The 27,372-nt window shown below is 37.6% G+C and overlaps 1 protein-coding gene across 4 annotated transcripts in view; it reads right to left on the bottom strand.

Moving 5' to 3' along the window:
- Positions 1 to 27,372, bottom strand: part of mink1 (misshapen-like kinase 1) — a 232,261-nt gene that overhangs the window by 35,913 nt on the left and 168,976 nt on the right. For all 4 annotated transcript variants that reach the window (XM_039747227.1, XM_039747228.1, XM_039747229.1 and 1 more), the window contains 5 exons: positions 19,032 to 19,195; positions 17,318 to 17,444; positions 5,690 to 5,812; positions 2,628 to 2,715; positions 1,052 to 1,219 (listed from right to left, as the gene is read on the bottom strand). In XM_039747227.1, coding sequence (XP_039603161.1) covers positions 1,052 to 1,219; positions 2,628 to 2,715; positions 5,690 to 5,812; positions 17,318 to 17,444; positions 19,032 to 19,195 — 670 coding nt within the window. The remainder of the gene's footprint in view (positions 1 to 1,051; positions 1,220 to 2,627; positions 2,716 to 5,689; positions 5,813 to 17,317; positions 17,445 to 19,031; positions 19,196 to 27,372) is intronic.

The raw sequence follows: 27,372 nt of genomic DNA, 5'->3' as shown, positions 1-27,372 counted from the left end.
ACATACTACTTATTTAGCATGGGCAACTAATCTAACATGCTGAAGGAAAAGCAAAATAGCAATGCTAAATACAGAGTCACCATGCACAACAAACAAGCATTTTAGAAATGTATTCAAAAGAATACATAAAACATGTATTTGGGAAGTGATACTAGCACGTTGGAAATCTTTGTCTGAGCTGTAGATCTTTCATAACCACAAAAAATTAACTTTCTTCATAATTACAAGAACAAAAATCTCCATACACTTCTTGGAAATTAACTTCATTTAATAATGGGACGAAAGTCTTTGTGTTCACCATTAATGAGGTGTTAATTATATTGTAGTATTCTATCTTATACTATTTATATATGCAGGTTGTTATGCATAAGGAATACACAAAGATTAATCAATTGAAGGAATGAAGCATAGTTTGCTTTATACTCAAAATAAGAGTTTACTTGCAGCTCTGTTTTCTAGTACTAATTAATGTATTATCAATATTGTTAATACAATAAACAATGCCAAACAATGCATAAGTCCTGTACATAAAAGGCCTGTGTTGGTAACTAATGGAAAACTAATTTAACGTATAAAAAAGTTTGGGGGTGCCTGAGAGTTAAAGAAGGCTCTCAGGTTTATTAAAAGGCACTTATCTCTGCTGCGCTTTGCTTATATTCTCTTTTACATTAAAATTACAATCTTTATTTAAATTCACACTGTAACTACTTCAGAGAAGCAAGCTGAAAAACCATAAAACAGCAGAAGGCTTAGACAAGACCGTCATGGGCAAATGAGAAGACAAAACTATTACAACTTAGCTAATCTCAAATTTCAATAATCAAGTCAAATGAACCCTTTCAGAAAATAATAAGCCATAATCATTAACAAAACAAATTTTATTTACAATACACTGTACCAACACAAAATCGAATTTATATACTGTATTAATATATTTTCAAGGTGGGTGGGATAAAAAAAGAAAGATGCCATAAGGAAAGGGGAGAAAAGAATAAAACATAATTGGCATTTACTAGCAATACATAATCATTCACATATTGTGCACACTTACCCCATAGAGCAGCACACAAAATTTCTGAGTTGAACCTCTTCTTGTATTTTCTTATTTCTGGTGTGTCACTATGAGGCCTTGGGTTTGCAGGGTTCACATTCACCACAGATCCTTTACGCACATCAAATTTCAGCTGATCAAAACGGGAGCAATCACCAGGAACAAAGCCTAAAATAACCATGCACAAATGTTAACTGTTACATGGAGCATCTACTAGACTCTTCAAATTTATTACAGAACCCCATAGCTCTAAGTTTCATGTAAGTTTTGTTGTAAGTACTTCCTTGTACCTTCAGGTAAAGCAAACTTGGAACAAATAATTGTATAAACAGTAGCAAGATATTTCTCCAAACTTATCCTTAAAATTTTGCTTACTTATACCAAAATATTTTAAATCTGTTCAAATTTGCCAGATACTGTGGTTAAGAGTTGCAAGTAAAGATGACACTTAATGAGTGACAACCTCTGTAGGCCACCCACTTATATATATAACAGAATGCCCAGCAGACAAACAATATGTTGATTATAGTAAAATCAAAACAATTGGACTACTTTCAGATTAAATCTTGAAAAAACAAAAAGTCAGACCAACCATTAAATGAAACAACACTGTATTGCATGGAATATAACCATTAATCCTAGGACCCTTGAATTGTTAGGAGGTAGCTGTATGATCCTGGTAGAGTCAAAAATGGCAAACTTACACAAGGAAGAGGGGCCAAAAAATCTGACATTAATAAGATTATTAAAAACAAAAGCAAACCTTAGTTGGAGCAGGGATATTCACATTCAAGTCCTATTGCCAGCAAATACCTGAGGGCAGGGTCAGGCTCAACCTGAAGAAATAGCATGAAGCCAATATATGGGCTCACTAGCCACAAATGTATGTTTGGATGTATGTGAATGACATAATAGATTAAGCAATGGTAACTGGCTCTGAAACAGTACTTCACCTACTGCACTTGAGAATCTGAAAACGCTTAATAGTAGAAGCTAACAAAAGTGTTGTGGCAAGAAAGTGTTTGGTGCCTGTGATGGAAACAACCATTGCTCCTGCTGGTGGAGACCAAGGGTGAGGAAGGCTGTCAAGCTTAAAAAAAAGCCATCTTACAACTCAAAATAAAAGACAGCATAACAAGACTGGCCTGAGCAAGAATGGGGAAAGACGAACCCTTCTGATTCTACAAATTGAAGACAGAATCTAGATCCCTAATTAGTTATCAAATTAAAGCATAACTGGGCGAAACTACAACTAGCTAACACTGCACTACTTTAGCACAGAGTTAAAAAGCCCATTTGAGTTTATACATACAGTACAGAAAATATTTAATAAATGCCATTAAGGCTGTATGGAAGTACCCATCCAAAATTTATCATGTGCTTTCTGAGATGCTCCCAATTGATCAGAATAATCATTTAAGGATAACAACTTGACTTCTTTTAGGTTATATAACATACTGAACCTTTGACTATGTCTGATAAAGAAATCAAGCAAGACTTTAATTTTCCTTCAGTGCATTAAAAAAATGATGCTCTACTGAATATGTATTTGCTTAATATGATGAATTTAACTTACCGCCAGCTCCACCTGGATGCTGGTACATTCCGAGATCCACAAATGTGGTAAATGATGCCTTGCCTGGGGCCTTAACAAGGCCACGTGACTGCAAAATGAGAAACCGGAGAGTGGAAGTGAAAATAAATTAGTCAGTATACCATTTGCTGCTATGAAGTAATTCCATGGCAGCACAAACCACCACATGTTATGTTAGAAAATCCATACAAAGTTACAAATAACTAAAAGGATAAAGTATACACCTTTCCAAATTAAGGATAACGTATACACCTTTCCAAATTGCATTAAAAGTTAATCAGTCAACCACTAAATCACCATACAGCTTCACTGCAACAGGGCATAAATTCAGCAAGTTCCTAGAAACAATTGATGGCTGCAATGCCATTCTTCAATAAAAAATTTAGTTTTTTTTATAACGATGGAAGAAAACAATGCATCTAATAATTCTCCTAAAGTGTTAATGAGTACCTAGTCTTGCTGAGATCTGGTAATTTGAGATATGGAAACAGCTTGTAACACTGCCCTGCTCTTTAACACTAGAATCCATGAAGCCTATAAGAAAAGTTGTAATGCCGGGCCATCATAAATTCCTTTGCACCTCTTCATCAATATCTTTGTTTTTTAAATGTGTCAATCAGCACAAGCAGCCTGCTATCTTATCCTCCCCAACGACGCAGCAGATGTTCACTCAGCTGAAGTCTGTTTATCTGGGTGTGAGATGCCTGGAGTTGTCTAGGGTAAATAATATATCATTATTTGGAATACATAAATGTCCTGTATGTTCCATGTCTACAATGATCTGAGTAAATGTAGGATGACAGGAAATGCGTGGCAACAAATGTTGAACACATAACTAAAACATAACTTTATCATGTTAAAGTAAAAATTTTAAAAATGTTGACGTGAAATGTATGTGTGAAATATCAAATAAACACTTTTACAAAAGGTATAACAAAACAAGTGCACTTTTATCTATACTAATAAAAGGCAAAGCCCTCACTGACTCACTCACTCACTTATCATTAATTCTCCAAGTTCCCGTGTAGGTAGAAGGCTGAAATTTGGCAGGCTCATTCCTTACAGCTTACTTACAAGAGTTAAGCAGGTTTCATTTCGAAATTCTACACGTAACGGTCATAACGGTCGACAACGTCCGCCATGTTGAACTTTCTCATTTATGGCCCTATCTTCACGAAATTTGGTAGGCGGCTTCCCTGCGCTAACCAAAACCGATGTACGTACTTATTTCAGTGGTATGAAGCCATTGTCGGCCGCCATATTGAATTTTCCAACGTCACCAATTTTCAAACTTCCCGTGTAGGTAGAAGGCTGACCCCATCTTCACGAAATTTGGTAGGTGGCTTTCCGGCGCAAGCCAAAACCGATGTACATAATTATTTCGGTGGTATGACTCCACTGTCGGCCGCCATATTGAATTTTCCACACGTCACTAATTCTCCAACTTCCCGTGTAGGTAGAAGGCTGAAATTTGGCAGGCCCATTCTTTACAGCTTACTTACAAAAGTTAAGCAGGTTTCATTTCGAAATTCTACGCGTAACGGTCATAACGGTCAACAACGTCCGCCATATTGAACTTTCTTATTTACGGCCCCATCTTCACAAAATTTGGTAGGTGGCTTCCCTTAGCTAACCGAAACCAATGTACGTGCTTATTTCGGTGGTATGACGCCACTGTCGACCGCCATATTGAACTTTTCAACAGTCTTTGTTACTTATGGGCCCATCTTCAAAAAATTCTATCGATCAAAGAACTGTCACTTACCGAGTGGTTTCCATGCCCGGAGATACCACCTACCTTTTCCATTCTCTTTGTTACATATTGCACGGCCATATCAGGCTCACTCTTGATATCCGGAGGAACATTGTGTCTTATGTATTGAATGACTGGGACAGGTTCAAGGTGTGGACTGATGACGGTACAGGAGATAATTATACTACACAGGAGCACTAGAAGAGTGAAATGCTTAAGCCCTTCACCTATGGTTCTGCATGTGAGTTGATGGCTGCCGCTGAATTGTTCGGTTGTCGCTTTCAAGTGCACCGAAATGGCCAAATATTTTACACCTTTCGACAACCGCCAATGCCTCTTAAACATCTTAGATTCACAGGTGACGATTTCAGTAGTGGACACTTTGATGTTTATGAATGTTTAAACTCTCAAAAGCTGGATGTGATTTTATCGATGAAACCGGTTGTGTGCTTACAACGCTTGACAGATGCCAAATGTCACTTCAACACAACAAATCCTGCAAATACTGTCGTAATTGAAACAAACCATGAAACTCAAACCGATTATGACAGCAGCAATCCAAGCTGTGAGATTTGAGACAAGATTACTGTTCACATGGCCAACTGTAAGTTACATGCTCAAGAGTAAGCTCAGCGCACAGCTTGGTCATGTTACAACCGGAGGGCCGAACTGACAACATGGTATACAAAGAAATCCTTAACAAATAATTAATGGCATATTGTCCCACAGTTTAAAAAGGTTTAATTTTCTTCTTAATAAAAATTTGAATTTGTACTTCACCGCTGCAAAGCGCGGGTATTTTGCTATTCAAGAATATAAGTGAATAAAGAAATTACTCAACTTACATGTTGCTATCCATTTATCAATTGCATAGGTGGGTTAGAGGAACAGCAAAAAGAGATCAAATATAAGGACATTGGTGATATGACAGAAGTATTTAGATATTGTTTAGCTTTAAACCTTAAGTCGGAGACTTGTAGATCATCTAATTTGTGTTGCCATCAGGGAAAAGCTGTGTTCCTTCCCAATGAAGAGGCATATCCACGAGAATTAAAAGAATTGTTGTTTGGTGAAAGTGAATTCTAAATACGCAAACGTAGCGCCCGACCGGGGGTTGGCCAGCGAAGCGAGTTATTGTTTAATAAAAATTTAATAAGGGTAGGAATAATTTAAAATATAGTAGTTCAGCAGAAGTATAATAAATAATAAACATTGTTGATGTTTATATTTTGCTGAAAGAACAGACCTGCTTAGTGACATGTGAAATGACATAGCACAGAAGATTACTTACATCATAGCTGCCATCCTTGTTAGGAGAGGCTCCTTGACTTTTGGGATCTGTTGGAGAGTGACTTGGTTGGACTACATCTGGTAAGTTAGTATATCCATTATGATTTCGTTTTTCTTCAGGTGTCTACAAATGAAGGCACATCTATCTGTTACACAGGGTTGTTTGATCATTACCATTCCCATCACAGTACAAGGAAAAAGGATAAATAAAACTAAAGGAAAGTTAACTTAGATCTACAAATAAGAGAAGATAAAACACCCATTCTTTAGAGAAGTAGGAAAATATTCCATTAAATAGATATTAAACAGGTACCCAAGAGTAAATTTTACAAATATTAAGAGTATTCTCTACTTATAAATTTAACTCTGGATTAGTATGATGGGTATCTGCTGTATCTTTTAAAATATTTGATGTGCTTATAATTCACTCTGTTCTTAATTTAAAAAATATATTTAACAAGTCCTACAGAATAATTACTGCAATGCGTATCTGAGTCTGTTCAAAGTAAACAGTTTATAGTTAACAAAATAGTAACCAGAAAATAAAAAAAATAAAACTGCTGAAATAGGGCACTATTAAATCAAGTGTGCTCAAATAAGCTAGATATTATATATACAAAATCGTACTGGGTAATTTTCAATACATACATGTCATGACAGCCACCAAGCAATGTTTAGACACATTCAAAGAAATTCCTAATGAGTGTAAAAAATAAACCCACAAAAAAAAAAAAACATAATACCACACTAGCTATACTTTCATTCAAGAAACATCTTAACAGGTCAGCAAACTGGCCTCTGTTACTTTTTAGAGCCAACTGATTTCCTTCACTGGATATTCAATTATTCCTCAGGACAAGGACCCATAACTACAGAAAGGGCTGCCCAATGAGGCAGGTTGACATCATGTTCCTGTTGTATGTTTTGTGATGTGTGTATTGCAACAGAACCATGTAAGTGCATTATATAAGTTAGTTAGTGTGCACCCCTTTATATAAGGCAATGATTGGGTTTTGATACAAGAGAAGTGCTTGAAAATCAGCTACCCTCAATTAAGTGGCATGAGTATCAACTTGCTGTCTTTGAATAGTAAGCTCACAGGACCGTTTTATAGATTTACAGATGACTGGAGACAGATTAGAATATTAATGCATCAAAATTTCCCCTTGCCATTGAAGCAAACGGCTGTCTCATTGGTCCAAGCCTAGTATAGTCAGTGTTATGAGAGTTCTATCTTCCTGGGACTCCGTTTATAAAGTGGTAATCAGAAAAAAATTAATGTGATGGTTTATGAAAGATGCAATTCCAGCACTACAGAACTGTTACATATAATTGAACTTCATTACTATTTATCCGATGTCACAAATAACAAGGCTATGATGTCTACATATCAAACAGACAAGTAACACGTAGCCTTGTATGTGCAGAAGCTAATTCAAAAGCTGGGTTATGAAATTGGATTTTTTTGTTTTCCCCAAGAAATGTGAATCTAAGGGGCATTATCTTCCTCGGCCGTCCTAGCGTTTACCCCTTTATGTAGGGGACAATGACTTCCTAGTGATGTAATACAAGAAGAAGGGCTAGAAAATAGGCATATCTGTAAGATGCTAATATTGCATTTTTGTGTAAAAATGAAGACACATAGGCTTGTCTTGTAGGCAGATCTACTATTTGGCTGCTTATATTACAATGAAGTTTGTTGCTTATTTTTCTTAAAACATTAAGAGCTGCTAACAGTTGTTACACAGCTTTTATGCGTTTTTCTTGTCAGTTCCACTGATGCCCACTGCAACTGCAATCAAGTTATTTTTCTCTAGAAGTACAATGAAGTGTCAGAATGAATGAGAACTTTAGGCTTTAACACAGCAACTGACCTTTATACAATACTAATACTCACGGCTTCATTCGTGAAGATCTCTGTTAATAAACTGGCTGATATAAAAATATAGAAACAATTTTATTTCAGTTTTTGATTATGTACCAAGTCTGTACTGTATACAAAAGTCACACAAAATGATCAAATATGTTAAGCAAGGAACTACAATATTTCTCTTTATAAAACGTTAGATGTAGTATTCCCAGGTTTCAAAATGAATAGGGAGCGACATGAACTCACTCTAAAGCATGCCACATAAAGTTGGCCATGAGAAAAATAATCATCCCCCAAATCCACTCCCGCCTCTCTTAGTGATTGACCTTATGGTTTATTGACAGTTATTGTAAAACACACTTCAACTGGAAAATACAAGTGTTTGAACTAAAAAGTCAGATGGTATAAGAAGAATATGCAGTATAAAGACAGTTTTTCCCTGACCAGAGCCAGTAGAGATACATGGTTCAATTATATTTTTGTGTAAAGCTTTTATTTGCAGTCTTGTGCCATTGCACAGTTTAGGAGGATTTAAGTTTCTCAAAAGCATAACTGGTGCTCCTTTCTTCAAAATAAGTTTGTACAGTGGAATGCCTGGGGGACTGAGCATATGCAAGAACTTCACTGGATACTTTACAACCTCTTCAACATTTACTACTGAGTCAATTGAATCATATGTTATCTTGCGAGTATTTAGCTTTGCTAAAAGACAGCTATTGATTTCTGTAGCTTTGTCATTTTTAAGTGTTAATATAACTTGTTCCCTTAGCCAAGATACAGTGCATCCGGAAAGTATTCACAGCGCATCACTTTTTCCACATTTTGTTATGTTACAGCCTTATTCCAAAATGGATTAAATTCATTTTTTTCCTCAGAATTCTACACACAACACCCCATAATGACAACGTGAAAATAGTTTAATTAAGGTTTCTACAAATTTATTAAAAATAAAAAAAACTAAGAAATCACATGTATTCACAGCCTTTGGTCAATACTTTGTCGATGCACCTTTGGTAGCAATTACAGCCTCAAGTCTTTTTGAATATGATGCCACAAGCTTGGCACACATATCCTTGGCCAGTTTCGCCCATTCCTCTTTGCAGCACCTCTCAAGCTCCATCAGGTTGGATGGTCAGCGTCGGTGCACAGCCATTTTAAGATCTCTACAAAGATGTTCAATTGGATTCAAGTCTGGGTTCTGGCTGGGCCACTCAAGGACATTCACAGAGTTGTCCTGAAGCCACTCCTTTGATATCTTGGCTGTGTGCTTAGGGTTGTTGTCCTACTGAAAGATGAAACGTCAGCCCAGTCTGAGGTCAAGAGCGCTCTGGAGCAGGTTTTCATCTAGGATGTCTCTGTACATTGCTGCAGTCATCTTTCCCTTTATCCTGACTAGTCTCCCAGTTCCTGCTGCTGAAAAAAATCCCCACAGCATGATGCTGACACCACCATGCTTCACTGTAGGGATGGGATTGGCCTGGTGATGAGCGGTGCCTGGTTTCCTCCAAATGTGACGCCTGGCATTCACACCAAAGAGTTCAATCTTTGTCTCATCAGAGTAGAGAATTTTGTTTCTCATGGTCTGAGAGTCCATGAGGTGCCTTTTGGCAAACACCAGGCAGGCTGCCATGTGCCTTTTACTAAGGAGTGGCTTCCGTCTGGCCACTCTACCATACAGGCCTGATTGGTGGATTGCTACAGAGATGGTTGTCCTTCTGGAAGGTCTTATTTCTCCTCAGAGGACCTCTGGAGCTCTGACAGAGTGAACATCGGGTTCTTGGTCACCTCCCTGACTAAGGCCCTTCTCCCCCGATCGCTCAGTTTAGATGGCCGGCCAGCTCTAGGAAGAGACCTGGTGGTTTTGAACTTCTTCCACTTACGGATGATGGAGGCCACTGTGCTCATTGGGACCTTCAAAGAAGCAGAATTTTTTCTGTAACCTTCCCCAGATTTGTGCCTCAAGACAAGCCTGTCTCGGAGGTCTACAGACAATTCCTTTGACTTCATGCTTGGTTTGTGCTCTGACATGAACTGTCAACTGTGGGACCTTATATAGACAGGTGTGTGCCTTTCCAAATCATGTCCAATTAACTGAATTTACAACAGGTGGACTCCAATTAAGATGCAGAAACATCTCAAGGATGATCAGGGGAAACGGGATGCACCTGAGCTCAATTTTAAGCTTCATGGCAAAGGCTGTGAATACTTATGTACAGTGGTGTGAAAAACTATTTGCCCCCTTCCTGATTTCTTATTCTTTTGCATGTTTGTCACACAAAATGTTTCTGATCATCAAACACATTTAACCATTAGTCAAATATAACAAAAGTAAACACAAAATGCAGTTTTTAAATGATGGTTTTTATTATTTAGGGAGAAAAAAAATCCAAACCTACATGGCCCTGTGTGAAAAAGTAATTGCCCCCTGAACCTAATAACTGGTTGGGCCACCCTTAGCAGCAATGACTGCAATCAAGCGCTTGTGATAACTTGCAATGAGTCTTTTACAGCGCTGTGGAGGAATTTTGGCCCACTCATTTTTGCAGAATTGTTGTAATTCAGCTTTATTTGAGGGTTTTCTAGCATGAACTGCCTTTTTAAGGTCATGCCATAGCATCTCAATTGGATTCAGGTCAGGACTTTGACTAGGCCACTCCAAAGTCTTCATTTTGTTTTTCTTCAGCCATTCAGAGGTGGATTTGCTGGTGTGTTTTGGGTCATTGTCCTGTTGCAGCACCCAAGATCGCTTCAGCTTGAGTTGACGAACAGATGGCCGGACATTCTCCTTCAGGATTTTTTGGTAGACAGTAGAATTCATGGTTCCATCTATCACAGCAAGCCTTCCAGGTCCTGAAGCAGCAAAACAACCCCAGACCATCACACTACCACCACCATATTTTACTGTTGGTATGATGTTCTTTTTCTGAAATGCTGTGTTCCTTTTACACCAGATGTAACGGGACATTTGCCTTCCAAAATGTTCAACTTTTGTCTCATCAGTCCACAAGGTATTTTCCCAAAAGTCTTGGCAATCATTGAGATGTTTCTTAGCAAAATTGAGACGAGCCCTAATGTTCTTTTGCTTAACAGTGGTTTGTGTCTTGGAAATCTGCCATGCAGGCCGTTTTTGCCCAGTCTCTTTCTTATGGTAGAGTTGTGAACACTGACCTTAATTGAGGCAAGTGAGGCCTGCAGTTCTTTAGACGTTGTCCTGGGGTCTTTGTGACCTCTCGGATGAGTCGTCTCTGTGCTCTTGGGGTAATTTTGGTCGGCCGGCCACTCCTGGGAAGGTTCACCGCTGTTCCATGTTTTTGCCATTTGTGGATAATGGCTCTCACTGTGGTTCGCTGGAATTCCAAAGCATTAGAAATGGCTTTATAACCTTTACCAGACTGATAGATCTCAATTACTTCTGTTCTCATTTGTTCCTGAATTTCTTTGGATCTTGGCATGATGTCTAGCTTTTGAGGTGCTTTTGGTCTACTTCTCTGTGTCAGGCAGCTCCTATTTAAGTGATTTCTTCATTGAAACAGGTGTGGCAGTAATCAGGCCTGGGGGTGGCTACGGAAATGGAACTCAGGTGTGATAAACCACAGTTAGGGTTTTTTTTAACAAGGGGGCAATTACTTTTTCACACAGGGCTATGTAGGTTTGGATTTTTTTTCTCCCTAAATAATAAAAACCATCATTTAAAAACTGCATTTTGTGTTTACTTGTGTTATATTTGACTAATGGTTAAATGTGTTTGATGATCAGAAACATTTTGTGTGACAAACATGAAAAAGAATAAGAAATCAGGAAGGGGGCAAATAGTTTTTCACACCACTGTACATGTGCTTTCTCAATTTTTTTTATTTTTAATAAATTTGCAAAAATTTCAAGTAAACTTTTTTCACGTTGTCATTATGGGGTGTTGTGTGTTGAATTCTGAGGGAAAAAAAATAATTTAATCTATTTTGGAATAAGGCTGTAACATAACAAAATGTGGAAAAAGTGATGCGCTGTGAATACTTTCCGGATGCACTGTATATAGGTTTAGAGGGTAAGTTTTGTACACCAGAATATATCTTCTCCATTAATATCTGTTATCTATTAAAGTACATAATTTGTCCGAGACCTTTAGTTTTCCTTCTTTCTCCTTTATTTTACCATCTGCTAATTTAAGTAATAGACCTGAAAGCTCTTGTGCTTTCAAGACACTCATTAAATGCATTCTCAATTTTAATGTTTTTTTTAAGTCTCAGTATTTTTATTTTTAGCCATGTATTGACCAGCAAAGTCACGTAAAAATATTAGTTAGCGTATTTTAAATACGTATTTTAAATTCACACTAACCATCAACATCACATACCGGTAAAGGAATGTCAAACGTTACCTGGAACAATGTTTTGATGTGGTGAATGTTGTCCGGAGCTATGATGTTGTAGTGTGAATTGAATTTTTGAGACCAGTATGTCTCTTTTCTTAAATTCAATGTCACATAAGAAACTATTTCCCTAAAATTGCAAAAAATAGCATAAATCGAAATAAAACTTAAGTACTTTGGCATTTCTGAGAAAAATCAACCATTTTTGACATATAAAATATTTCAATATTGAAGGAGTAGTTTCACCCCGTTACGGTAGGAGTTTCAGAAAATCCATTATGATCTCTCACAAGACCCTAAAACAATCCTCCATGCCAAATTTCAAAATTGTAAGACTTGGGGTTAAGGCGATCTAATGATGAATTAGTCAGTGGGATTTCGCTTTTTTAAGAATTTTTATATAACTTTGGTGTATGATATTGTAAATTTAATGTATGATATTAGACGATCTCCACGGTTGTCTGATTGAGCTGACCGGGGTGGGGCACACAGGAAAGTGGGGGATCAGGGCTGGCATCTGGGCGAGGCTAAAAGCAGATCCAAACAGATTGACCATCCCATTGCTTTTACATGCTAACATTCAAGACTTGGAAAATCAGCTGTATTATTCAACTATATATGCAGCACAAAGTGAGAGACTGCTGTGTTGTTGTTTTGTCTGAAACCCAGCTCCACAAGATCATCTCCAATGTAGCAGTCCAGCTGGACGTGCTAAGATCCGTTCGTGCTGATAGGAATGCAGAGAGCTCTGGTAAAACCCAAGGTGGAGTACTGTGTGTGTATATATATCAACAACACGTGCTGCAATTACAATGAAATCGTCACAACTCACTGTTCACATCTAGTGATATATCTGATTGTGAAGTATTGACCCTTTCACTAGCCACAGGAATTCAATACCACTGAGGTAGTGGATATGTACATTCATCCCAGTGTTAACACCCAGGTGGCCCTGTGACAACTCTACAGTGCCATCACTGAGCCCATCCAGACAGTTTTATTGTGGTTGCTTGAGATTTCAATCATGCAGATTTAAAAACTGTTCTGCCTAAATTCCACCAGTACATCCACATTCCAACTAGAGCAACACACACGCTAGACTTAGTGTACACAAATGTCAAACAGGCTTACAAAGCAGCCCCTTTTCCCAATGTTGGAGACTTGAATCACATTTCTGACATGCTTTTTCCAGAATACAAAACAGGGAGGAGGACACTGAGCAACATCAAACCACATACAGCTGTGAGACCTGATAACATACCTGGTTAGATGTTAAAATACTGTGCTGCTGAGTTAGCAGGTGTTTTTACAGACATCTTTAACATTTCTCTCTAGCATTTTGTCATACCTACACATTTTAAGACTGCTACCATCATTCCTGTGCCTACAAAAACAACTGTAACCTACTTCAATGACTACTGGCCTGTGGCACCAACCTCTGTAACAACAAAATGTTTCAAATGCCTAGTCATGGGTCACATTAAAGCTTGCCTCCCACCTTCCCTGGACCGTTAATAGTTTATGTATTGTACCAATCAGTCCACAGATGACGTGATCACACTTGTCCTACACACTATACTATCCCACCTGGAGAAAAAGAACAGCTATGCCAGGATTTTGTTTATTGACTTCATTTCATACTTTAATACAATCAACTCACAGCAGCTAATAGTGAAACTTTCTGTTAGGATTGAAGACTTCACTTTTTAGCTGGAACTTGGATTTTCTGTCATAAAGACAAGAGACGGTATGTGTTGGTACCAAGACTTTGTGCACCATTAATCTGAACATGGTGGCCTCTCAGGGCTGCATGCTCAGTCCATTGCTCATTACTCTGCCAACTGTTGACTATACTGCCAAATCAACTCATTAAGTTTTCTGATGATACAACAATAGTAGCACTTATCAGTAATAAAGATGAAATACTGATCAGAGGTGGAACAGTTAGTGAGCTAGTGTGGGGACAACAGTTGCTCCATAATGTTATATAGACAAAAGAGTTGGTTGTTGACTTCAGAATAAAGGCTGAATATCCACTGCTGAATATCAGTGGCTTTCCTGATGAGAAGATCGGCAGCACAAAACTCTTGGGCATCAACATGCAGTGCATCCGGAAAGTATTCACACCGCATCAGTTTTTCCACATTTTGTGATGTTACACCCTTATTCCAGAATGGATTAAATTAATTTTTTTCCTCAGAATTCTACACACAACAGCCCATAATGACAACGTGAAAAAAGTTTACTTGAGATTTTTGCAAATTTATTAAAAATAAAAAAATTGAGAAAGCACATGTACATAAGTATTGAGCTCAGGTGCATCCTGTTTCACCTGATCATCCTTGAGATGTTTCTGCAGCTTAATTGGAGTCCACCTGTTGTAAATTCAGTCAATTGGACATGATTTGGAAAGGCACACACCTGTCTATATAAGATCCCACAGTTGACCATTCATGTCAGAGCACAAACCAAGCATGAAGTCAAAGGAATTGTCTGTAGACCTCCGAGACAGGATTGTCTCGAGGCACAAAACTGGGGAAGGTTACAGAAAAATTTCTGCTGCTTTGAAGGTCCCAATGAGCACAGTGGCCTCCATCATCCGTAAGTGGAAGAAGTTTGAAACCACCAGGACTCTTCCTAGAGCTGGCCAGCCATCTAAACTGAGCGATCGGGGGAGAAGGGCCTTAGTCAGGGAGGTAACCAAGAACCCAATGGTCACTCTGTCAGAGCTCCAGAGGTCCTCTGTGGAGAGAGGAGAACCTTCCAGAAGGACAACCATCTCTGCAGCAATCCACCAATCAGGCCTGTATAGAAGAGTGGCCAGACGGAAGCCACTCCTTAGTAAAAAGCACATGGCAGCCCACCTGGAGTTTGCCAAAAGGCTCCTGAAGGACTCTCAAGACCATGAGAAACAAAATTCTCTGGTCTGATGAGACAAAGATTGAACTCTTTGGTGTGAATGCCAGGTGTCACGTTTGAAGGAAAGCAGGCACCCTTCATCACCAGGCCAATACCATACCTACAGTAAAGCGTGGTGGTGGCAGCATCATGCTGTGGGGATGTTTGGAACTGGGAGACTAGTCAGGATAAAGGGAAAGATGACTGCAGCAACGTACAGAGACATTCTGGATGAAAACATGCTCCAGAGCACTCTTGACCTCAGACTGGGGCAACGGTTCATCTTTCAGCAGGACAACGACCCTAAGCACACAGCCAAGATATCAAAGGAGTGGCAACTCTGTGAATGTCCTTGAGTGGCCCAGTCAGAGCCCAGACTTGAATCCGATTGAACATCTCTGGAGAGATCTTAAAATGGCTGTGCACCGACGCTTACCATCCAACCGGATGGAGCTTGAGAGGTGCTGCAAAGAGGGATGGGCGAAACTGGCCAAGGATAGGTGTGCCAAGCTTGTAGCATCATATTCAAAAAGACTTGAGGCTGTAATTGCTGCCAAAGGCGCAATGACAAAGTATTGAGCAAAGGCTGTGAATACTTATGTACATGTGATTTTTTTTATTGTTAATAAATTTGCAAAAACCTCAAGTAAACTTTTTTCACATTGTCATTATGGGGTGTTGTGTGTAGAATTCTGAGGAAAAAAATGAATTGAATCCATTTTGGAATAAGGCTGTAACATAACAAAATGTGGAAAAAGTGATACGCTGTGAATACTTTCCGGATGCACTGTAAGTAAGGATCTCTCCTGGACTTTCAATACCACACATTAGGTCAAGAAAGTTCAGCAGGGGCTGCAATTTCTTAGGAGGCTGAAGCGAGTGAGAATCCCTTCTCCCATCCTCACTTCCTTCTAACAGGACACTATTGATAGTGTCCTGATGAGCTGCAGCACATCCAGGATCAGAAACTGCAGTGTGTCTGATAGGAAGACTCCATGCGGTGGGGATGGCTGAGAGGGTTATAAAGGGGTCTCTCTCCCTTACACTGAAGGCATTTTTAAGGACAGATGCAAAAGGAATACCCCCTCATGAACTGTTCGCTCTCTTGCCATCTGGTAGGAGATATTTCTCCATGAAATCAAGAACAGCCATAATGCTCAGAAGATTCTTTGTAACATGCGCATAACAAGCCATTTTTATACACATTTTCAGCCGTGGTATTTAATTGACTATTTTATATAAGTACTAGTTGAACTTTGTGAAGTTAGCACTGTCTTGGTTTACTTTTAGTGTGTGTCCCCCAATTCCCTTTTTGCACATTTTCTGGTCTTAAATAATGCAATTAGGTCCTTTGTATTTTAGATATGGCTGGAATTGTAATGACAAATAAAAACTTGAATTTTAGTTTTTAATTTAGTAAGTCTAAAAATTATTTTTGCTGAATAAGCACCCAATCTTGGCATTACTGTTGATCTCTTTTTAAAAAGTACATTACAACACTATCTAAAACACACTTTTTTCAGCTTAAGACAATAAGGCAAATTCATGTTTCTAAATATGGAAGAAACTAAGAAGTTAATTCCACTAAAAATAAATTCCTGAATAAACTATTAAAATGCATTACTCACAGGCTGTTTAAGCAGTTCTTTTCACAAAATTTAGTTAATTTAAAAATGCTGCTGAAAGAATTACTAGATATCAGAAGTACAACCACATAATTCCTGTTTTTAGATGCCTCCTTTTTCTTAAGCTTAGAACTGATTTCAAAATCCTTTCTTCACACTGTATAAAACTTTTCATAGCCTATGCCCAATGTACCTATCTGAACTCATCAAACACATACATAACAGAATGCACATTCCAATCTCAAAATGGCAGTTTTTAAATGTTCCACATATTAGTAAAACAGTGAGAGACTGAGCTTTTAGCTTACAGGGACCAAAAAGTATGAAATAATCTGCCTGCTTGTGCAGTCTCAGCATTTAAATCCAGGCTGAAGACTCATTACTTTAGTCTAGCTTGTCCGGACTGGAGCTACTGACAAGCGTTTTTTATTGTACTTATGTTTGCTAGCCATCTTTGTTAGTCATGTGCACAAAAATATAAGCATGACAATAATCACAAACTGGTACTGGTATCAGTTTCTCTTCTGGCATAGAATTTTAATCAAATATTTTAATCAATATATAACTTTTACAATTTAATATAAGCATATGCTTAAATGAAGTTGTTATAATGGATTATTAAAAGCATAAGGAAAAGGACTGAAGGTAACTAAAGGGTTAACGCAACGTGGCTTAAAGCTTGGGCATGTAAGGCTTTTGCCTCATCTACAGGAGCCACCAAGATAGTTGCTAATATTAAAATTAAGTAGATGTGTAATGAAAACCCTTTTTAAAAGTAAGAACAGACTAGTTAGAAAGCCCAAACACCCCTATTATGAAGAGGGGGTAGTTGCTCAAAGTCAACAGATGCACAGAAACATATTTTCTTACCCGCTGCATGACCATAGTCTGATCTCCATATGAACTGCTGGAAGTGTTAACAAGAGAAGGCTCCTCATCATCATGAACTACCATTGTGTTAATGCTATCTGTATCAGCATCTTTATTTTTTCGCAACCTGCAAGATATTGCATAATAAAACCTTATATGTTTATTTTATAACTGAATTACTCAACACAACAGGAACAAGAAGGTCAAGAACAAACATATAGTGTTAAAAACTCACCAACTTCAAAACAACAATTTATCAGACTTTGGGGTTTTTTTTAGGGCTTGGTCATGGAATAGTTTGTGCTATCACATCCACACTGGTATTGTATAGAAACCAATGTGAATACATACTACTCCATCACTAAGTAAACATTATAAAAGATTATAAAAAACAAAAATTTTACAATGTCACATCCAATAAAAAGTTTGAAGGAGCATCATTATCAAAAGACCTTATGCCCAGACAAAACTGAAAAACAACATAATGGTAAACTGATCAGAGGAAGGACAGGCATAGCCTAACATTTACACGTGACTACTTTTTTTTCTTCTGGCTGTTCCCGTTAGGGGTTGCCACAACGAATCTTTTTCCATATCTTTATAACATTTACATGTGACTAATTTTGTTAAATTCGTTCATAGCTGTTGGATTATGAATATTACTATTAATTTGATGTTTCTTTTTATGAGAATTGACTAATCAAACTCAATGCAACCAGTAAGGCAACAACAATACAGTAAACTCGAACACAGAAGACATTCAGTGTTTTCAGCTTGTTTGAATGGCTAATATCCAACTTGTCCCAATTACTAATCAAAATATATTTTTGAAGCTACAAGAGTCTGTGCTTCAAGCTGATGACTTTGGAGCTTACTCTTTGTTCTCATTATCTACTCATCATCCAATTCAGGCACTTTTGTTTCAAATGGTGCACAAGCATGTTTATAACTGCTTATCTGAAGAGTTTCAGCTAGATCAATTCAATTAGTGCCTTTAAATATGTTGACATTAGCTCAACTCCCTCCACAGAATCCAAAAGTAGTTCCCCTTAACCTACAGAGAAACAACACAATATGCCTGACAACTTAGGAATGCATTTGGTGGTGGCTGTTCTTTGTTTTGATTTTTTTTTTGTTTGTTTTGAAATTATTTAGTGGGAACAATGAATTGAAAACAGTACCCCAATATCATCTCTCTTGCACAGTATAAAGCTAGAACATAATTTTCTTTAATAATATTGTCTAACATTTTATTAGTACTGTATTTGTATTTAATGCAAAACTTTACCAATTGAATTCATAATCATACACCTCCTGCATATGTGTGCATTTTGTCTACATTAAAAAGCACTTTATTTTTTTGTTGCCCTGTCGGTGTTTAGCATCACTACCAAGTATGGTATTTACAAATTTAAAAGCTCTCACTACAACTAAATATATGTAAAATATGGTTAAATATATTAGACGTTTTAGCAATAGAAAACATATGAAAACAATTCACCTGAAGATCACAACCCTTAATTATTCTAGCTTTATATGTATTCAGTCTCTTGCTGCAATTCAGTATAAACTGACAAATTCTTAATGTTTTACCAATGATCTGAGCCAAGTTTTCATGACATAAGAGGATGACTGCCTGATGTACCATAAAAATCATAATCTAAACAAGGTTCACCATACACCCTTTATAAAACTAACAGACTCCAGTTCTTACCCATCTCTACCAAGGTCTGCACTTTCTTCTGACCTTTCTTCTCCATCCTCATCTTCATCCTCACTACTTTCACCCGATTCTTCACTTGAGGAAGAGTAGTCCATTGCTTTGATCGGCGGCCTCGGAAGCTCCTCTTGTTTCTCTTTGGGAAACAATCCATGATCCTGTTTGATAAGTTAAAACAACAAAACAAATTAAAATTATATATATGTAAAATATGTAGGGAGCCACTAAAATGAACATATTATTTGAGTAAATAAGTGATACAAACTATCCTGAAAGAAGGTGTTTTTACAGCAGTATACTATTTACAGGTATAACTATTTAGATAATTTAATATCTAGTAATGCTTAAAATCATATACACAAATTCTGAGTAGTAATTTATTGACTGAGTACTAATTTGTCAAAGAAATGCAATACTTATATCAGGAACATGTTATTACCAAACACATTAAGTTAGATGTATATCCCATTAGTGATACAGCTAACGCTTCTAGTACAAGCACACCTGCACAAGGTGCAGGGGATGAAGCCATAGAGCTAGAGTTATGCCTAATGAGAATAATTTGTTCAAAATGCAGGAGTTTCAGGTCTAGTGGCCTTTTGGGGAGAGTATAGGAGTATAAATTATTGCAAAGAAAGGATTAACGTAGCTACCAGAAATATAAACAGCATCCCCTGGAAAAGACTAACATGAATTCAGGTTGTATTCTAAAGCTGAAAGACAGGAGTGCAATGTTGTAAGCAGATAGAAATATTTAACAAATTAACATATATTAAGTCTGAGCACAACAGTCATCTAAAAGGGGAAGAAAAACCTTACCCTAATTTTTTCCTTACAATAATATACACCCACCTGACCTGTGAAATACTCACTGCATTAATACTCATTTGAACAGTCATTCATTAATGTCTCAGACTTCTTCCCCCACCTATTGAGTCATTCCACAGAATATAACAAATATCTAACACTGATAGATAATAGCACTGGCTCCTTGCAAAATTTAGACACCAGCATAATTAGTAACTATGGTATCTTATGTTTTGAATTTGAATATTCTCCAATGCTTCATCAAGATTTCCTGATATATTTTGAAAGAATGTAACAGGACAAACTGCATCTCTAAATTGTCCCTTTGAAAAGGTCGATGTAGGTATATATTCAGTGTTTTCCTTAGGTATGATACTTGCATATGATTTTTAGTCAAGAACACCACAGAAAAATGTACACATACACCTTAAATGCCTTGTTTAATATTTAATTCTTCTGAAGGTTGGTTTTAGTTTTTACTCCATAGTATTGCTGCAAGGCAGAATGTGTTGACTAACAATCCTGCTTGAAATTTTGTAACTGATCTACATTTACTGGTAGTCCTAAATGAACAGACTGTTTCAGATGATTTTGGCTTGACAACACATTGATTTGACTTTTGGTTAATGAACTTGGCTTGGTTTCAGACTAAATTTTGTAATCTGACTCTTGCCTGAATCTCATCTGCTATTCTTCTCAGCAAAACAGTTGTTTCAAGGCTATTTTTATATAGCATGCCCTGGGACACCATAGATATCTTCAAAGGTATGCTGAATGAATGAGTGGCTACAACAATTTGTAAAGTGCTCAAACTACTGGTAGTATTCTATTCAGTAATTATTTGGATGTTTATTCCGTCAGTTAAAAAATGAACCAACATACAGTATGTGAGAAACACTCTTTCAAAAATATATGGGAAAACTACTGCAGTCTAATTCAGAGATTTAATATTCATAAGGGCAACAAAAATATTAAATAAAAAGCTATAAAATAAATGTATCAATTTAAATGAAATGGAGATAAAGGTCAACAATGATACAAATCATAAAAGACTTTAGCAGTGATGCATTGAGGTCTATGAATATCAGGACAATTTTACATAAAACTTGCTTAGATTTGTAAGCTTAAATATTTGAAAAGTGTCTGAAAACTACTCTACTAATGAAATGAATCCAATACAAGCAACCAAAGAATAAATTGTTGAGGAGCTTACCTGGGGAAGTATATTTATTTATGACCAGTAAACTGCTAAATAATGGATAATGTTTAGGATAGATAAGAATCACCAACAGACATTAACAAGGGCGCAACATCTAGACTTGCTTAGATAGAAGACTAAATAACTTGTATTAAAACATCACCTTGCTGTCCAGTTTTCAAAAACGGCCTGAACGGTTATATTAGGTTTTGACTTTTGCAAATGTACTGGCCTAACCTGGTGAAGGAAATCTGTGTCTTTGCAACAAAAGAATTAGCAAAAATTGTTTATCATGGGACAAGAAATAAAGATGCACAATATAAAAAATTGCAAATCTGATTAATAAAAGAAATTCCTCTAATTACAAATGGTAGGTGTGCAGTAATTAAACTTTTGTTAGCGTAAAAGCTAGCATAAAAGAGAAGGTCAGAGCTCTTTATGATAACCCTGCTGACAATGCTATGATGGGCCAGTGAATTAGTGCCACATTTAAAATTATGTGACTTTATTAAAATCAAAATAATGAAATCCTACAAAGTAAAAAAAAAAAAGAATTCCACATGAAATTTCGGCATAGTCCAGTAGTTAACCAGCACACCACTGATTCATATAAGACTAGATTTGTAGTTAAAACAGATAATGTGCATTTCACTATTAGCAGTTTAAAATGTTTTCATTTTCAAATAATAGTACAAAATAGTGACAATTGAAAACCAAAAAATATGTTTGTATACATCAGACCATAATGAAATTGAAACACTTGCCAAAGTTTTTTTTTTCCCCCAATGAAACAGAAATCCCATAGCTTAATAAACAGCATAAAGAGGTTCTAGATAAACCACTAAGACTCTATGAAATTCAAGACGCTCTTTATAGCTTACAAAATTGGAAAGCTACAGGGTGAACTATTAACAGATTATTATAAATTGCTTACTGCCAAATAAGCTCCATTACTGCTAGCTATGTTTAAAAACCTAAAGAATGTAATATATTGCCAGAAACACTCCATAAGGCAGCAACTGCTGTTCTCAGGAAAACACTAAAAACCCATTTGTCTGCACATCTGATAGCCTAGCCTTAATAAAAAAAGGATATAAAGATTCAGGTGAACGCATTAGCTAAATGCATAAAGATAGTGCTAAATTTTATAATATCACAAGATCAAACATGATTTGTTAAAGATAGACACTTATTACCAAATCTTGGATGATTGTTTAATACACCCTGTGCTTTCAAAGATCCAATGAGCTCTGTACATTGAAAGAACTTTCCCCTTGGTTTGAGACGTATGAAAAAATATGCGGTTAACGCAGAAAGACAGATCACCAATTGAAGCTTTATGAATAATGGATACTTTTTCGCGATCAAGGATTGTTTTGGTAAAGCCATACTCAGTGTATTCATTACATGAACGGTAAAAAAGTAAGACGAAGGGAGGGTAACTTATTGAGGCACACAGGCAAAACCACAATAGCACGCGGGCTCGATGTACTGTAGTGCGCGTCAACAATTGCGCAATCACATTCGAAAAAATATTTCTTTTCAAGTTCTATTTAGTGCATATGTGTCAAACTCAAGGCCCACTGGCCACATTTGGCCCGGCGTGTAATTATATCCAGCCCGCGAGATCATTTTATATACTGTATTATTGTTATTAATGGCCCGGGGATATGAAGCGCTGGTAACACGATAAACTACAGATCCCATAATGCAGCACTTCAGCTGCCTTGCCGAACACTTACCACGTTAATCAAGTCTAGCTTATGATGCTGCAAATTATTGCGAAGCTAGCCCACACGATGCCGAAGAGAAAAGGCGATTCTGAACACAGAGCCTTTAAATACCAATGGGAGGCCGAGTATATGTTTGCTGACATTGCCGGTAAACCCGTGTGTCTCATTTGTGGAGCTAATGTGGCTGTAATTACAGAATTTAATCTAAGACGGCACTATGAGACAAAACATCAAGATAACCTGAAAGACCTGAATGCAATGCACAAGATACAGAAAGCAGAAGAGTTAAAGAAGAATCTGACACTTCAGCAGACGTTTTTACCCGTGCAAAATCACAAAGTGATTTCAAGTGAAGCTACTTTTATGGGAGACACAAATGCACCAGTGCAACTTGCCCCACTTTCCCTTTTGCCAAGTAATCTTGAACCAAATCGGCACAACGGTGTTGCCAAATACGCACTTTGCTGATAAACTGAGCGCACTGTACACTGAGTTCGCATGGCGCTTTGGTGACTTTGAAGAACAAAAAAAGAATTTTGAGTTGTTTCGCAACCCATTTGATGTCGATGTGGAAACTGCACCCGTGCAGATTCAGATGGAGGTGATTGAGCTGCAGTGTAATGGCACACTGAAGGCAAAGTACGATACTGCACGGCCCGCACAGTTTATTCACTCCATTCCCGCAGAAATGCTCCAGCTCCGTCTACATGCGGCTCGAACCTTGTGCATGTTTGGTAGCACATATCTGTGTGAGAAACTCTTCTCAGTCATGAAGACTAACAAAACAGCACACAGTCCATCCTGAGAATCTCCACAACACAGGACCTCACACCAAACAAACAAACTTGTTGCCAAAAAAAGATGCCACACGTCCAAATCTGATAAAATGACATAAGAGCAAAGACAACTGAATGATTTGATTTGTTATTGCTGAAAAGAACTAATTTTATTTATATTTCCAGGTTTTGTTATGCACCATGTTCATATTTGAATTTGTATAATTTTGACAGGATATATTTTTATGGAGAGCAAAATCTTTTGGGATATTTAAAATTTAAGTTTATTTTTATATAAAATTACATAAGAGTAAAGAAATTTGAATGTTTGTTCTTTTAACGTTTACTTTATTTCTAACTTGTATAATTTAGACAAGATATATTTTTATGGAGAGCAAAATATTACAAGTTATTTAAGGTTTGAGTTGACTTATTCCGGAATAATATTCTGTCGACTAAAGAAAAATTCCTTCTATTTAAAATTTAAATAGAACTTGAACAGATACGACAGTTCATAATATCCACGCAGACTTGCACGTAAGAGCGGGAGTCATCCGTTTTAACAAGCAGCATATTGCACTGATAGGAAATAGCCTGCCCATTTAATTATTCAGGAATGGATAAATAAAGATTTTGTACAAATAATGGATTTAATTTTTCTTCCTTCATGGATTCTGGCACCCCCAGCAACAGTTTCTCGCACCCCAAAGACTGTATGTATGTATGTGTATATATATATATATATATATATATATATATATATATATATATATATGTGTATGTGTCTGTATGTATATGTATGTGTGTGTGTGTATATATATATATATATATATATATATATATATATATATATATATATATATATATATATATATATATATATATATATATATATATATATATTGTATATGTATGGATATGTATAAAAATTAAAGGAACACTTTTTTATTGGGCCTGGCATGAAATAAATTAAACCTGTCTGATAATTTTCTGGTTGGTTAAGCAGCTGAGGTCATTGTTAATCACTTTCAGCTGTATTGGTGTTCATGGACTTAACGACAGGTGCACTAAAGTGGCAACAATTAGAAAACCCTCAAAACAGGACTGGTTTTACATGTGGAGGTCATTTCAAGTTTCTCCCTCTTGATCTTTTTGGCTGGTTTTCCACTCGTGCTAGTTTTGGCTTGAGTAATCATCTCTACTGGCAGTATGAGGCGATTCCTTAACCCTACAGAAGTTGCACAGGTTGTCCAACTTCTCCAGGATGGCACATCCACACGTGCTGCAGCAAGAAGGTTTAATGTGTCTCCCAGCACAATCTCCAGAACATGGAGGAGATTTCAGGAGACTGGCTGTTATTCTCGGAGAGCTGGACAGGGCCGTAGAAGGTCCTCAACCCATCAGCAGGACCGATACCTGCTCCTTTGTGCAAGGCGGAACAGGCTGAGCACTGCTCGTGCCCTACAGAATGACCTCCAGAGGGCCACTGGTGTGAATGTCTCTACCCAAACAATCAGGAACAGACTTCATGAAGATGGCCTGAGGGCCCGGCGTCCTGTAGTGGGCCCTGTGCTCACTGCCCAGCACCGTGGAGCTCGACTGGCATTTGCTCAAGAACACCAGAATTGGCAAGTCCGCCACTGGCCCTGTACTTTTTACAGACGAGAGCAGGTTCACCCTGAGCAGCTGTGATAGACGTGAAAGAGTCTGGAGAAACAAGGAGAACGATATGCTTCCTGCAACGCGTCATTCAACATGACAGGTTTGGTGGTGGGTCAGTGATGGTCTGGGGAGGCATATCCATGGAGGGACGCACAGACATCTACTGCGTAGGAAATGGTGCTCTGACTGCCATAAGGTATCGAGATGAAATCCTTGAACCCATTGTCAGACCCTACGCTGGTGCAGTAGGTCCTGGTTTCCTCCTAATGCACGACAATGCCCGCCTCATGTGGCAAGAGTATGCAGGCAGTACCTGGAGGATGAAGGAATTGAAACAATTGAATGGCCTTCACGATCCCCTGACTTAAACCCAATAGAACATCTGTGGGACATTATGTTTCGGTCCATTAGGCGCCGCCAGGTTGCTCCTCAGACTGTACAACAGCTCAGGGATGCCCTCATACAGATCTGGGAGGAAATGCCACAAGACACCATCCGTCGTCTCATTAGGAGCATGCCCGACGTTGTCAAGCATGCATACAAGCTTGTGGGGCCACACAAGATACTGAAAAGCATTTTGAGTAGCAGAAATTAAGTTTTTGAAAAATGGACTAGCCTGCCACATCTTCATTTCACTCTGATTTTAGGGTGTCTACACAATTGAGCCCTCTGTAGGCAGAAAACTTTTATTTCCATTAAAAGACTTGGCATCCTTTTGTTCCTAAGACATTGCCCTGTCGTTATTTGTATAGATATCCAACTTCATATTGAGATCTGATGTATCTAATGTGTTTCTTTAAAGTGTTCCTTTAATTTTTGTGAGCAGTGTATATATATATATCTATATATATCTATATATCTCTATATATATATATATATATATATATATCTCTATATCTATCTCTATATTTATATCTATCTCTATATATATATCTATATCTATATATAAACAAAATCACAACAAATGTTACCCAGGAGTCAGTAACAAAACAAAAAAAAAAAACAATTATTCAAAATCAAATGTAAAGTATCATAAAAGAAAGATTCCCATCTGTCCATTTCACAGTAACAGGAAGAACTACCATTATTAAAATGAATATTCTTCCAAAAGTGTTTCATATATTTCTATGCACAAATCCTTTTATTAAAACCTTTGTTTATATGGAATACAAGGCGGCCAAATATCTTCTTATACTAATAAAAGGCAAAGCCCTCACTGACTGACTGACTTAGTCATCACTAATTCTCCATCTTCCTGTGTAGGTAGAATTTGGCAGGCTCATTCCTTACAGGTTACTTACAAAAGTTAAGCAGGTTTCATTTCGAAATTCTACGTGTAACGGTAGTAATTGAATCCTACTTACGTACATATATACATCCCTAGCCTGCAACTTGGTCGCCATGTGAGGCTGCGTTGCGTCCCCATCACCACGTCTCCCACGTAATTGACTGCCTGCCCATATAAGGCCGTCCGTCGCTCCGGTCTCTTCATTCCCTTCTTTGCTTCGCCACGGTATTCACATCTCCCTGCTGATAACTGCAGCCTTTTTATTCAATCCACGGCTTCTTCGCTGTTTTATTGTTCGCTTATTACGATGCAAAGTTATTGATGAAGGCGGTTGTATGCTTACAATGCTTGACAGAAGCCGAATGTCACTTCAACACAAGTCCTGCAAATACTAACGTAACGACAGCAGCAATCCAAGCTGTGAGAAAATAGTAAAAAGGAGGCGTGTCAGACGTTGTGGTACATTTTCTCATGCAGCTAGACGGAAACAACTTTGTGACGCTGTCGCTAAATACTCGCAGGCAAATCCACAAGTTCATAGACACGCTGCCACTAAATATTCGCAGGTAAATCCACAAGTTAATACCGGGAATGCCTGTTAAACATCTTAGATTCAAGAGTAGTGATTTGGGTAGTGAGATGTCTATCGAGGTGATCACCATTGATCAAAGAACCGTCACTTACCGAGTGGTTTCCATGCCCGGAGATGCCGCCTGCCTTTTCCATTCTCTGTGTTACATATTGCACGGCCATATCGGGCTCAATCTTGATATCCAGAGGAAAAATTGTGTCTTGTGTATTGATTGACTGGGACAGGTTCAAGGTGTGGACGGATGACGGTACAGGAGATAATTATGCTACACAGAAACAC

This window comes from Polypterus senegalus, chromosome 3, assembly GCF_016835505.1.
Source record: "Polypterus senegalus isolate Bchr_013 chromosome 3, ASM1683550v1, whole genome shotgun sequence".
NCBI classification, from domain to species: Eukaryota; Metazoa; Chordata; class Cladistia; order Polypteriformes; family Polypteridae; genus Polypterus; species Polypterus senegalus.
This window is presented reverse-complemented; position numbering and strand designations above follow the sequence as displayed.